This window comes from Stylophora pistillata, chromosome 14 (assembly GCF_964205215.1).
Source record: "Stylophora pistillata chromosome 14, jaStyPist1.2, whole genome shotgun sequence".
Taxonomy (NCBI): domain Eukaryota; kingdom Metazoa; phylum Cnidaria; class Anthozoa; order Scleractinia; family Pocilloporidae; genus Stylophora; species Stylophora pistillata.
The window spans coordinates 23,080,332-23,092,902 of NC_142532.1; the positions used below are offsets into that span (position 1 = coordinate 23,080,332).

The window sequence follows — 12,571 nt, forward strand, 5'->3', positions numbered from 1 at the left end:
ATTGGTTGGAGTGAAGATCAATATGAAATATAGCACAGTCATTGAGAAAAGATAGAATTTGAAATTCAGTTTGTCTTGTTGTGTGTGTCACAAAAAGAAAAATTGTAAGTCTAAGACAAGAAATTCCAAAAGAAGTCCCAGACTATAAGATTTTGCCATTTTTTTTTCCCTTGGCTTTTGGAGATGTTTGCTTTCTGTAAGTTCTTTAATGAGTTAATAATTATAATTGTGTTTATCCTTCTTGCCTCTGTACAGTTGAATCAATAAGAAACCAACGCAGAAGTGCAAGATCAGGTAACCTTCAACATTTGGGGACCTTCCTATCAGATAATCAAGTTTTAATCTGGAAGTTCAACCGGTTGGACAAAAATAAGGACAAACTGCTTGTGTCAAGTGAATTTCTCACATCCACCATGAAGAAAATTCTTGGAAACATTAAACGAGGAAGAAAATGTGGCAAAAAGCTGCTGGTTGACTGTGATCTTGATAAAGATAGAGGTTTATCAATGATGGAATGGACTCTTTGCTTAAGAACAAATGATCGTCGAATGCCACTGCAGTAAATTGTGGATGTAATAATGCGAGTGTGATTCATTTCACAAGATCCAAGAGCATGGCAGAACAAAAGAGCTGGCCCAAATATTAGTACTATTATATGAACTGGTTTTGCTGCAACTTAGACGTAAAACAGGATGGAAATATTCTTCTTGTAGTTTCGAGGCCTTCTGTACTTTTCACATATGTAAAGTCAACTGTTAAGAGGCATCAAATGATTTTGTAATACCTTAATTCCCTGTAAAATACCTTGATGCCTCACAAAAATACAAAAACACCAACAAACAAATTTAAAGAGAAATCGGAACAAGCAGTGCAATATTTGATTGTACAAAATGCTACAAATGGGGGTTAGGAGGGAAAAATCTCAATTCTGTTTTATGTGCATGGAATTTAATCCCAATAATATTATTTTCTGATATTTTGGCCTTTGAGCTGTGTGTTTGAGCAGTGCAGGAAATGACTGTCATGACCAACGCTTAAACTCACCAACAGTACAACTTGGAGCACCACAGCAAGAGTTAACATTCTAACATCATTTGACTCTTACAAGTGACTAGCATGTAATTTCTCCCAGCAATATTACCCCTTAATCAAACAGTAAGGTCATTTGAATAAAGGAAATGATCACCAATCAAAGAAGCTCTTGATTGTTAAACAAATTCTCCTTGTCAACACCTTAGGAAATGTAGAGAGAACAGTATGGAGAATATGCATACTGATGTTAAGCCAATCATATGCAGAAATGAAAACAATCTTATTTTATAACTTATTTCTTTTGCACTTTAAGTATTTTACAAATTCATTTAGTTTGGAATGTTAAATGATAGTTTCTTTAACTCTAATCTATGCAGCAAACACCAGCCATTCAGTGAGAAATTTAAGATAACAAGCAGCATTTACATGTAGAACCAGCAAACTTGGACAATTCTCACAAGAGACAGTTTTCATTAATATATATAATAATAATAATATTATTATTATTATTTTGTGTTGTACATATACCTAAGCACTACAGGAGCTTTAAGGAAAGTAAGGGTTTTCACAGTTAATTTATGAAGTAACTTGTCTTTACAATCATGTACTGTACTCAATACATTTAGAGAAGATTGGTACATGCTCCTATATATTAACAATTAGTATTCCATCTACTGAAGTGCACAGCTTGAGCAGCTCTGCTGACCAACAACCATATGCATGGCTTATTTTACTATTGCCAATAAATTTAAATGCACAAATTGACAAGTGTTGCTAGGAGACACACCATTCACTCCAATCCACATTTAGTTTCAGTGTGAGTAGTTAACAAATACATTTTCATTAGAGTGATACCACTATTAACCAAATATCAAAGAATGTTGACCATTGATAACAAGGGAGCTCAGCTAAATGTATTTTAATCCACAGTGGAAATAACAGAATTTAGAAGCAGTAGTAGCATAAGTTGATCTTCATTGGTACCCAAAGCAAACACAAACAAGCTGGTCTTAACATATTGGGTTGTCACTAAGTGCCAGCTGCTGGCGCAATTCATGGGATGAAAAGTGGTGATTGCCAGCTGGATTTTTGGCTGGCAATTGCTTGGTAAGGCACAACAGGCACTTCTGAGGTTACACGCTTAAAATCATTCACCATCTTTGAGCCTCCTCGCTTAAAATTTCCACTGGCAGCGTAATTTCTTTGCTACAACCCTAAACATAGGAAATTATACAGATTTTACGTATGATGCACGATCCTTGCAGTAGAGAGCGCTATTTATGCAATAGCGAAGATCAGACCTGAAAAAAATCAGGCCTGTACGGGATTCGAACCACTGACCTCTGCAATACTAGTGCAGCGCTCTACCAATTGAGCTAACAAGCCAACTGGGAGTAGGCCGTTAAGTTCGAATCCCGTATAGGCCTGATTTTTTTTCAGGTCTGATTTTCGCTATTGCATAAATAGCACTCTCTACTGCGAGGATCGTGCATCATGTATATCTATAACCGCAGTTTAAAATATATGAACTTCATATATTCATCATAGCTATACAGATTTTGCAGTACTGTAGAAGAAAATTTCTTCATCATCCAAAATGTGATAATTATTATTAAATATTGTTATAATCAACTATTTAAAGAGCCCTTTATCGCTTTTGGCACTTCTTTAGAAAAGTAGATGAAAAATTGTAAGTGTTATTCTTAGAGAATTGAATTAGGCAGCTTCATGATAAGGATACATAATTTTTAAGTTATCATGACAAATCAACTGTCAATATCAATAATGATTGTCAACCTATATATATATAAAAAAAAATAAATAGAAATATTCAAGCAAACTCATTGTAACAATGTCCTTATTTTGTAGTGAGTTCCCCAAAAGAAATTGCATCCATGGCTCTTCTGATTTTTCACTCAGATGCTCTACCACAGAGCCACAGAGAGCCTAATGATGAACTAGATCATCACTGTGTACTTTGTATACTGCTGGGATCAACAATGTTGAAAGTACTATGTGAATAAATATATCTTATTAGATGTTTTGTTGTGTAGTATCGTTGAGCATTTTTATGAGTTGTGCTGTATTTTGACGAGCCTGTAGGGCGAGTCAAAATACAAATAACGAGTAAAAATACTCAGCGTTACTACACAACAAAACATCTAATAAGTTATTATGCAACGCGCCAAACTGTTATTTCAGTGCGGGTGAATTTTGTGGATATTTATTTACTGGGAGTGTGTGACAGAAGTATGCGAAGCGGAACGGAATTGGCGCATTGTTGTGTTGCTGTTTCTATTTTCTTCATTAAATGAAGAAATTTTGTGGTTGTCAAGCTGTTTTTCTTTCTTCGATTCTTCTAATGAACTTGGATCTATATTTGCCAGCCATTCTGACCCTTCGTCGTCGGAAATATGATCCAAATTGTCCGCCAATTTTTTTTCTCTTCGTAACTACAATCCAATTCTTCGCTTGCGCGATGCGAGAAAACCTGTTTAACCGGTACTACAATAGACGAGTTCAAATACCATGTGATATTTGTACCCATCTATGGTGTTATTTGTACTCGTCTAGGTGTAGTTGGATAGTAATGCTGCATACTACTATATTTCCTTGAGTAAGTGCCCATGCTCTTATAAGTGCCCTCCCCAAATAAGTGCCCTCCCCAAATAAGTGCCCTCCCCAAATAAGTGCCCTCCCCAAATAAGTGCCCTCCCCAAATAAGTGCCCTCCCCAAATAAGTGCCCTCCCCAAAAAGGTGCCCTCCCCAAATAAGTGCCCGTGCTCTTATAAGTGCCCTCCCCAAATAAGTGCCCATGCTCTTATAAGTGCCCTCCCCAAATAAGTGCCCATGCTCTTACAAGTGCCCTCCCCAAATAAGTGCCCATGCTCTTATAAGTGCCCATGCTCTTATAAGTGCCCATGCTCTTATAAGTGCCCATGCTCTTATAAGTGCCCTCCCCAAATAAGTGCCCACCTGCTAGGCCATGATGCCAAGTAAGCAGACCCCCCCCCCCCCACCTCACCTCTCACTTTCTTAATTAGCAGGAAACAAGGAAAACCTGTTTTCATTGCTTCTTTATTTATACCTTTATAAGCTTTAACTACAGGAAAACAGAGTAGAAAAGAACAGTTTCTTTTTTGTTAAGTCATTTCCAGTTATTTTTGCTGCCATGTGCTTGTTATACTTTCCAATTGTTTCCTCTTAGCAAATACCTTAAACTTCCCAAAAACCACTTCTTTTTTTATTTATTTTATTTATTTAAACACTTTCACCAGAATGTGGTGAGGGTCGCACAACGGAGCGAGGCTTCAAATTAAGTGCGCCCAATATCCCACCCATCCCACCCCAGGGGAGGACATCCATCACACAGTAATCTCGTGTGTGGGAAATTAATGTCTCCTACCCCCACTAGACCATTACTTGGTTTTTGAGGACCCAGTAGTTTTTTTTCTGATAATGAACCTATCAAGACGCTTTTGTAAGAAAACAGTTGATAATGATGACAACTACCCGCCCCATACAAACAACTCATTCACGACATAAACATCACAAACGACCGAAAAAGAACAACCTAGCTTTACCGACAGACCGAAACAGATCAATCACGACCGACTTACGTCACTTGAGTCTTACAGCCAATAACATCACGGCAAAACCAACCGATCATTTCACACGAACTGGAATAAGAACATTCTACTGACAACAATCATTCACTTGACTCTAATGATGACTTCCGCACAGGTTGTCGAAACGTCAGTCACTACCACCGACAACAGTCCTTCTCAGGACTACACTAACCCGGACGATCAGACTACACCTTCACAATGATGACAGTTATTATCATTATTATAGACTATTATTATTGTCATTACTACCATCATTGATATTATTACTATTACTATAATATTTACTATTAAAAACTAGATCATTGGATAATGTAATTCAAGACATTTTATTGGCTTAGCCATTATGGTATATCAGCCAATATACCATAATCTACAAATATGGCAAGCGTATGTGTCAGCTTAAAATTAAAAGGGAGCTAAAAATTTAATAATTTAATCTAACGTTTTTAATAAAACAATTATTCCACTCGCGCTTGTTGGATATGAGATGATTATATCCAACGAGGCGCATAGCGCCGAGTTGGCTATCTATCATCTCATATCTAACACACGCTCATGGAATAATTGTTAATTATAATTGTTATTACTATTACTATCATTACAGCAACTGTTCTTACCTTCAATCCATGAAATTAATTTCATGGATTAAATTAATGGATTAAAGTCGCACATCTTTCTAATCTAAGGCGCTTAATTTTTATGGAGTCAGGTGTTGTGAAAGGCGCAAATCAAGCTGTTTTTAAGAGACGCCATGGTTGTACATCAAATCACTTTCAATTTCAATGTTGATGTTGGTTCGGCTTTGTTTACACGCGTACTTTTCGCTCAGCTCCAAGTGAAAGCTATTTTCTTAGATAAAGCATTTACAACAAAGTTCTGACACATTTTTCAACAGTTTAAATTACATGTAATAACTTTAAAGAAAAAAAGATTTATTGTTTTGTAGAATTTTACAAATGAAAATTGTTGTTATCAGTTTTCTACAATAAATTGTACATATTCAATTTTCAAGTACTATCCCCAGAAGTTGATTTTCCTGATGTAATCTTTTTTTTAGTTTTGATTGGCAAATAATATATTATGATTATATATCATCATTAAAAAATCATAATAATTATTATTTTTGTCACTATTCTTACTACTATCATTATTAAAATTGTTATTATTACTATTTTTCTATATCATCATTGTTAATTACATTTTTATCATTACCCATATTTGCAGTAAGCAATGACAAGTGTATGTTGACTACATAATTATTTTAGGAAGTAAAATGTTTTCAAGTAGAACTTCACATTATGGTACAGGTGTTAGTTCTGTGCACATGAAACAAATGACAAACTCACAGATACTTTTAGCTCAATTAAAACTGAAACATGTTTAATAATATTTACAATTGTCCATAATAACAAACTCACAAAACCAATATGTACCGGTAAATGGCACTATTTTGAAACACCTGAAAAAGTACTATTCTTTGAAAAGTAATTACATGTCATAACAATTTTCACCCTCTCCTTAAAACAACAGCAAAAATACTTTTTGTTCCTTTTCTCAAGTCCAAGCAACCTGTGCAACATTTTCAAGAAACAAGTGGTATCAAATTTTGTCACTAATCATTTATAAGTAATTAACACAATTAGATGTCTGCGAGGCAAGAGTCTGATTTGTTAATCACTAGTAAAAATACAAACAGAACTGGACAATATAAGGTTCTTTAACCACTTAACCAAAACTAAATTACAATTTGAAACAAAATACCCATCAATTCAGTTCATTGTTAAATGAAAACAAAACACTTGATTCATTCCATAATGACCCTGACATGTTTGAGAAATATATCTTATTAACCAAGTGTGAGGGCTGTATTGGGAGAATATCAGCCCGAGGTCTTGACAGTACAGACCGAGCGCAGCAAGGTCCATACAAAAAAGACCGAGGGCCAATATTCTTCCAGTACGGTCCCAAGCAAGCTTGGTTAATTAATAAGAGATTTATTATACGACTGAAGTTCAAAGGGACACAAGTGCAGTATCATTTGGGACCATTCGGGACAGTGCCCGGTCCAATACTGAGAGAATATTGACCGGCAATAGAGCATTTTGATTGGAAGATTTTAGTTATTGGCCCTCTGACTGCCTGAGTTGTGTAATAAATTCATTCAAATTATCAATTATTCCCTTCCATCCTGGTCAAAATACTCCTGAAGTCTCTTAGCTGCAGCAACTCCATCCAGTCCCGTATGTTGAGAAACAAGAATTTCAAGCTGCTTTCTAAGACCATTTGTTCTGAAATAAAATATAATCATGTTTTACAAAGTAACTTGAAATCAATTTGGATGCTCATGACAAGTAAAAAAAATGCTAAAGGAAAAAAAATCAGTGAAAAAAAAATATGTTAGCATGGTGCAAGGAACTCTTGGAGTGATGTAGATGTGCTGTGGGAGCTCCATGAGTAAGGCACCCAAAAAATAGTAGTACCTCACTCATGGAGCTCTTGCAGTGTATCAACCTCACTTCAAGAGTTTCCCCCTGCACCCTAACATCTTTCTTTTTTTTTTTTTTCACTTATTTTTTTCTACTTGCGTTATGGACTTTGCTGAAAAGGAGGGACTGCTTGTAGTTTAGTTCAGCATACCTACCTTGCTCTCTCTCTCACTTCAGCATAAATCTGTTGGTTTCGTCGACTTGACTCTTCAGCATGAGCCTTGTATTTGCCGTGACGTGAACTGAAGGGCAAATGCAACATATAGCTCAGAGTTAAAACTCAAGGTAGCTTTCCTTCATGCTAACGACAGTGATAAGTGACTCTCTTAAACATTCTTGTCCTGCAAAAATAGTTACTGGCAATCTTGAAAAAGCATGAAGAGGACAAATTTTGGTTACCTTATAATAAAGTACTCCACTGCACCTCCTATTAGCATAAAGGCCAGTGCACCAAGAACAATCTTCCTATTGGAAGTTTGTCTCCTAGAAGAGTTGGTAGCCTGGTACACAAAGTCAAAATCTCTTGTTTGTCTGGAGATAAAAACAAAATTTATATTATTACATCACACACAGCGCTTGTGGGCAAGATGAAGGGAATCCTGTGTTCTGATTGGCTACCCGAGCAGGCAAGATGGGCCCATTTTGCCCGCTCGGGATTACCCGCATTGCTCCCGTGCATGAAAAAAATAGAATTAGAACTTCCTCTGTAATTTTTGGACAATTTTGGCGATGGAAACGCAAAAAGTGGCAGAAGATAGTCAAAACAAAGAAAACAGAAACAACTCTCATGAGTTTGCTTTCTTTGCTTACAGTTGGCTTTCTTTTCCAGCTCTCATTGTAAACAAGTTAAATTCTTAATTTGTAATAAGGTGAAATATTTTTGCAATATAATAAGTACTTTATTAACCAAGCCTGTTCAGTCAAGATGGCTGGATATTAGCCTCGTTCTTTTTTCAATTTCATCTCAGTCCATAAAAATGCAAAAAAAGAACTTGGCCAATATCCAGCCATCTTGACCTCACACTTGGTTAATACACATATACAATTAAACTAAAATGCTTTGCGCAACTTGCATGGGATTTGCACCTGAAAATATTGTTACCATTGCAGAAAGGAAGGAGCAATCTTTTGTGTTATATTATCTCACTGTTTTAGTTAATACTAAAACAATTATTGACCACAGTGTTGGTGGTTAACGGTGGATTTTTACCTTGCTGCCATTAGCCACCTTCACTTGGTGAATAGTTGTTAACTAAGTATACACATGTAAATGTTTTGGACACTGCAAAAACTGTAATTTTTGAAATTTACTGTGTGCCTTGGAACTTTTTAAAATAAGAAATAATTGTGAAGTGTGATTAAGTCTAGGAAAATGAACCAATCAGGCCTTAAAAATCTGGTACTGTATGCAGTAAAGTTAATAAGCTTCCTGTTCTGACGATTCGCATTTTGTCCTGATCACGAAATTGAGATAAATCATGACCACTCTAAACATTTTTCAGAACTTTAATTATCAAAGATTAATAATTGCTATGAAAAATGGTACATCAAGCAGCCAATAGAGAAAATTATTATCCAATTACACCTAGACAAGTACAAATAACGCCACAGACGAGTACAAATATCACATGGTATTTGTACTCTTCTATTGTAGAGTACCGGTTAAACAGGTTTTCTCGCATCGTGCAAGCGAAGAATTGGATTATAGTTAAAAGAAAAAAAAAGAACAAATGGCGGACAATTTGAATCATATTTCCAATGACGAAGAGTCAGAATGGCTGGCAAATATAGATCCAAGTTCATTAAATGAAAAGAACGAAGAAAAACAGCTTGATGACCAGAAAATTTCTTCATTTAATGAAGAAAATAGAAACAGCAACACAATACACCAATTCCGTTCTGCTTCGCATACTTCTGTCACGCACTCCCCGTAAATAAATATCCGCGAAATTCGCCCGCACTGAAATAACAGTTTGGCATGTTGGATAATAAATAACTTATTAGACGTTTTGTTATGTAGTATCACTGAATATTTTTACTCGTTAATTGTATTTTTACTCGCCCTACGGGCTCGTCAAAATACAGCACAACTCGTAAAAATACTCAGCAATACCACACATCAAAACATCTAATAAGATATATATATTTAATTGCCAACTTGCAAAGTTCAAACATAAATCATTGACATTGAAAATAAGTCATTAAAATAAAAGATCCTTTACATATGATAATGTCAATTGTAATAAGCGTGAAATTACCTGTAATTGGACTGACTTGTGGCTCTGTCGTAATAATATTGTTGAGTCGATTGCCTGGTGGGGATGGACGAAATTCAAGAAGTCAATTCCACAAAACTTAAGTTGGCATGATTAAAATTCAATTTACAGTGTAACATGATTGGGAAACTCTTACTAGTAATTAATATACAGTTGATTTCAAATGAACAATAAGATTTTAACTGCTGACAATTCTTTGCATCCAATCAATTTATAGAATATTAGTGGAAGATACATACAACACTACTTTTCTAAAAAAAAACATTTTACTTCCAGTTGGATTTAAAAATTCAAAATTGGACTCTGACCGGTGGGGTGGTACTGGACCAAATGGGCTTCCTGCTGGGGGCCTGGTAACTGATGGGGCTTTTAGTCTTAGATCATATTCACGCCGTTGGCTTGCATTGCTTAATACACCATACGCATTGTTGATCTACAGTGGAAAAATATCAGATGTTCAAAATTAAATTAGATGAGGTTTTACATACAAGTCTTCTGGTTATGCTTGTCAAGCTTGTTTCTTGAAAGTCCTACAGTATTAACCAATTGTAGGCCTAAAAACCACACTGCATCTCTGCATTTAAATCTTGGTAGTCCGAGGGTGGCTCATAATTTAATATTCCCCCCAGAGTTTAACAAAGTGTTCCCGGCAGTTTCCCATACCCATTTGTATTCCTCACTGAGTGGAGGAGACCTCCGTGAGACTTACATGTCATGTTTTACGCAAGAACACAAGACAACAATCTACGCACCAGATTTCACTTCTCTGATCCGTAATGGTTGGGTTTGATCAGGAAGAACTCAAACTGTACCTAACTTAGAGTCTAGAAGCTAGACAAGATTTACCTGCACAAATCTTTCGTGGAGTTCTGGCTTATTTGGATTTTTGTCTGGATGCGACTGATATAGAAAAAAAAAATCAGTAAATGTGTTGCACATGTACACAAGTCAGTTTACTTATTAAAAAATCCATAAATCAAAATGAACCGCTCTGTGTGAAATGTAGCACTGACTGAACATATCATCATCTGTATAGTAAGAGTAGCAAAGGGGAGGCCCTGATCCCATTTAATGCATTAATTTTAGAAGAATTAATGCATCACATAAGTACAAGGACAACTTTAAATCTTTCCTCTTGCATACCAGGTTTCAGGGAAATGTTAAGGTTCTTTGTAATATGAAAGAAAACATTCTCGGGTCACTTATATTTCAGGAGGCAAATCTGGATCAATTACTACTGACAGTAACTGTTCAATGACCTAGACAGTTCCATTATAGTCATACCTCTTTAGATTTTGAGATGAAAGCATCTCTTATTTCTCCCAGTGTGGCCTTTTCTGACACACCAAGGACATCATACAGGGTTGGTTTTCCTGATGACCTTGAAAGGACACAAGACTGCTGTCAGTGATAAGAATTGGTATAAATCTGCTTCCATGCAATAATAAATGCTGCAATTTAATTGCCTATGCAACTCACTTTCTCCTTCATCATGATAACAAGTGAGTTGGGTGGAATGATCATGAGTAGCCAAACTATGCGTCATTGCAACAAAAATAAAATGAAAACACTTCTGTCTTCTTGTTAAGTTTTAAACAACGATTGGGTTTTTTACTACTCTGAGCCCACTTGTTTGAAGGCTGATTAGCGCTAACCTATTAAGGTTCAATTGAATCTGGGTTTCTTTATTCTTTCTGAAGAAGCCTTTTCAGGATAATTTTCTCTATCAATTTTAGAGCATCCAATCATCAAATTCTAGACAAGAAGGATGATACTGAATTTTCCTTAAGGCTCTCAGACCTGAGATCAGATTTCACACTAACCCTGGGTTATCTTAAGCCAACTTTGAACAACCTGGCTCTGAAGACCAAAAGGATAATTCACCTTTGATTTCTGTGCACTAGAGTCAATTATGGCTTCACCCCTAACAACTATCCACAAGATAAAAATCGCATACTTGTCATCTAATTGTCGGGTATTACTGACAAAAATAATTAATTTATCATAACTCATTACAATAATAATTATATAAGAAAACGTAACGGTGAAAGATCATTTCTAAAAAACTCTAGTCAATCCTGGGCTTGAAAGGATGCACACACCTTGGTTGACCCTTCCAAGTCAAACTATAATAATTGATGTTGTCCGAAGGCTCAAATCTGAAGAAATATTATTTACCTGGCTGGGCGTGAAGCAGCAGCTGAGTATGGGCAATTCAGGAAAACTTGAAAAGGGCGACATTGCTGTTCCTTTCTACACAGGAACATGATGTGAAGACAAGCTGTGACGAAAATCAACAATTCAGCAGTGAGTGCATGTCCTAAAACATAATTATCTGACAAAAATGTGATGATACAAAAAATAGTTTTTGGGAGTTGGGATCACTTAATCCTTTAACTCCCAAAAGGGATTAACATGAAATTTCTTACTGTAATATCCATACATTAAACAGTAAACAGGTAATGAGAATACTCAAACGTATCAGGTAAAAGTTGTTATGCTGATCTAACACCAAATTAATTCTCATGACTAATTTACAAGGAAATGTGTCGCAGTCAGAGGGGAGAATTAATTCATCTCTTAGGAGTGGCCCTTTATCCTAAAGTTATGTCCCCGATTGACAAGTTTCCTTTGATTTCTCTCTAGCATTTTCCTCTTCAAAGATGCATGTATATATCGAACCTGCTAATATTATTGCAAAACGTTGTTTAATTTCTCGATAGAACCCAAACACTCTGGTTTTCTTAGTTTTCTTTTATTCTAAGATTCGATGCTACAAAGACCCACACCTGCACCAAGATACCTGAGTTGTTTTTCAATTGATCTTTTGCCATTCATGGATCGTGAAATAAAGGTTGACATATTATAATATAATTTTTGCGTTACATAAGCCAAACTTAACTTAGTTAGAAAACAGCTTTCCCTGTTTCCTAATCCGTTTAAACTCTGTATATAAATACAGTTTCTGTTTAAAAATACCTCTGTAATCGCTTTAGAGAGCCTGAGTAACCCTTCTACCGCACAGAGTTGTCGAAAGCAGACATATGCATTTTAGTTCAAATGAACTCTCTTGTCCGCCATCTTGGCCGACAATACAAATATCTCCTCCCTACCCCTGACAATCCAATAGCGTCATCTTGTGAACGT

The 12,571-nt window shown here is 35.9% G+C and overlaps 2 protein-coding genes across 3 annotated transcripts in view; one reads left to right on the top strand and one right to left on the bottom strand.

Annotated features, from left to right (window-relative positions):
* Positions 1 to 2,876, top strand: part of LOC111325563 (SPARC-related modular calcium-binding protein 2) — a 27,087-nt gene extending 24,211 nt beyond the window's left edge. For both annotated transcript variants that reach the window (XM_022929390.2, XM_022929391.2), the window contains exon 10: positions 256 to 2,876. In XM_022929390.2, coding sequence (XP_022785125.2) covers positions 256 to 563 — 308 coding nt within the window. In that variant the 3' untranslated portion in view covers positions 564 to 2,876. The remainder of the gene's footprint in view (positions 1 to 255) is intronic.
* A 2,697-nt stretch (positions 2,877 to 5,573) lies between these two features.
* On the bottom strand, positions 5,574 to 12,558 carry LOC111325604 (dnaJ homolog subfamily C member 4). The gene is made up of 9 exons (XM_088745976.1): positions 12,404 to 12,558; positions 11,603 to 11,705; positions 10,709 to 10,805; positions 10,271 to 10,324; positions 9,733 to 9,857; positions 9,407 to 9,460; positions 7,548 to 7,679; positions 7,304 to 7,390; positions 5,574 to 6,950 (listed from the first exon to the last, which is right to left on the bottom strand). The coding sequence occupies exons 2-9, from the start codon at positions 11,689 to 11,691 to the stop codon at positions 6,836 to 6,838; spliced, it is 753 nt and encodes a 250-aa protein (XP_088602102.1). The 5' UTR covers positions 11,692 to 11,705; positions 12,404 to 12,558; the 3' UTR covers positions 5,574 to 6,835.
* Between the last annotated feature and the right edge of the window lie 13 nt (positions 12,559 to 12,571).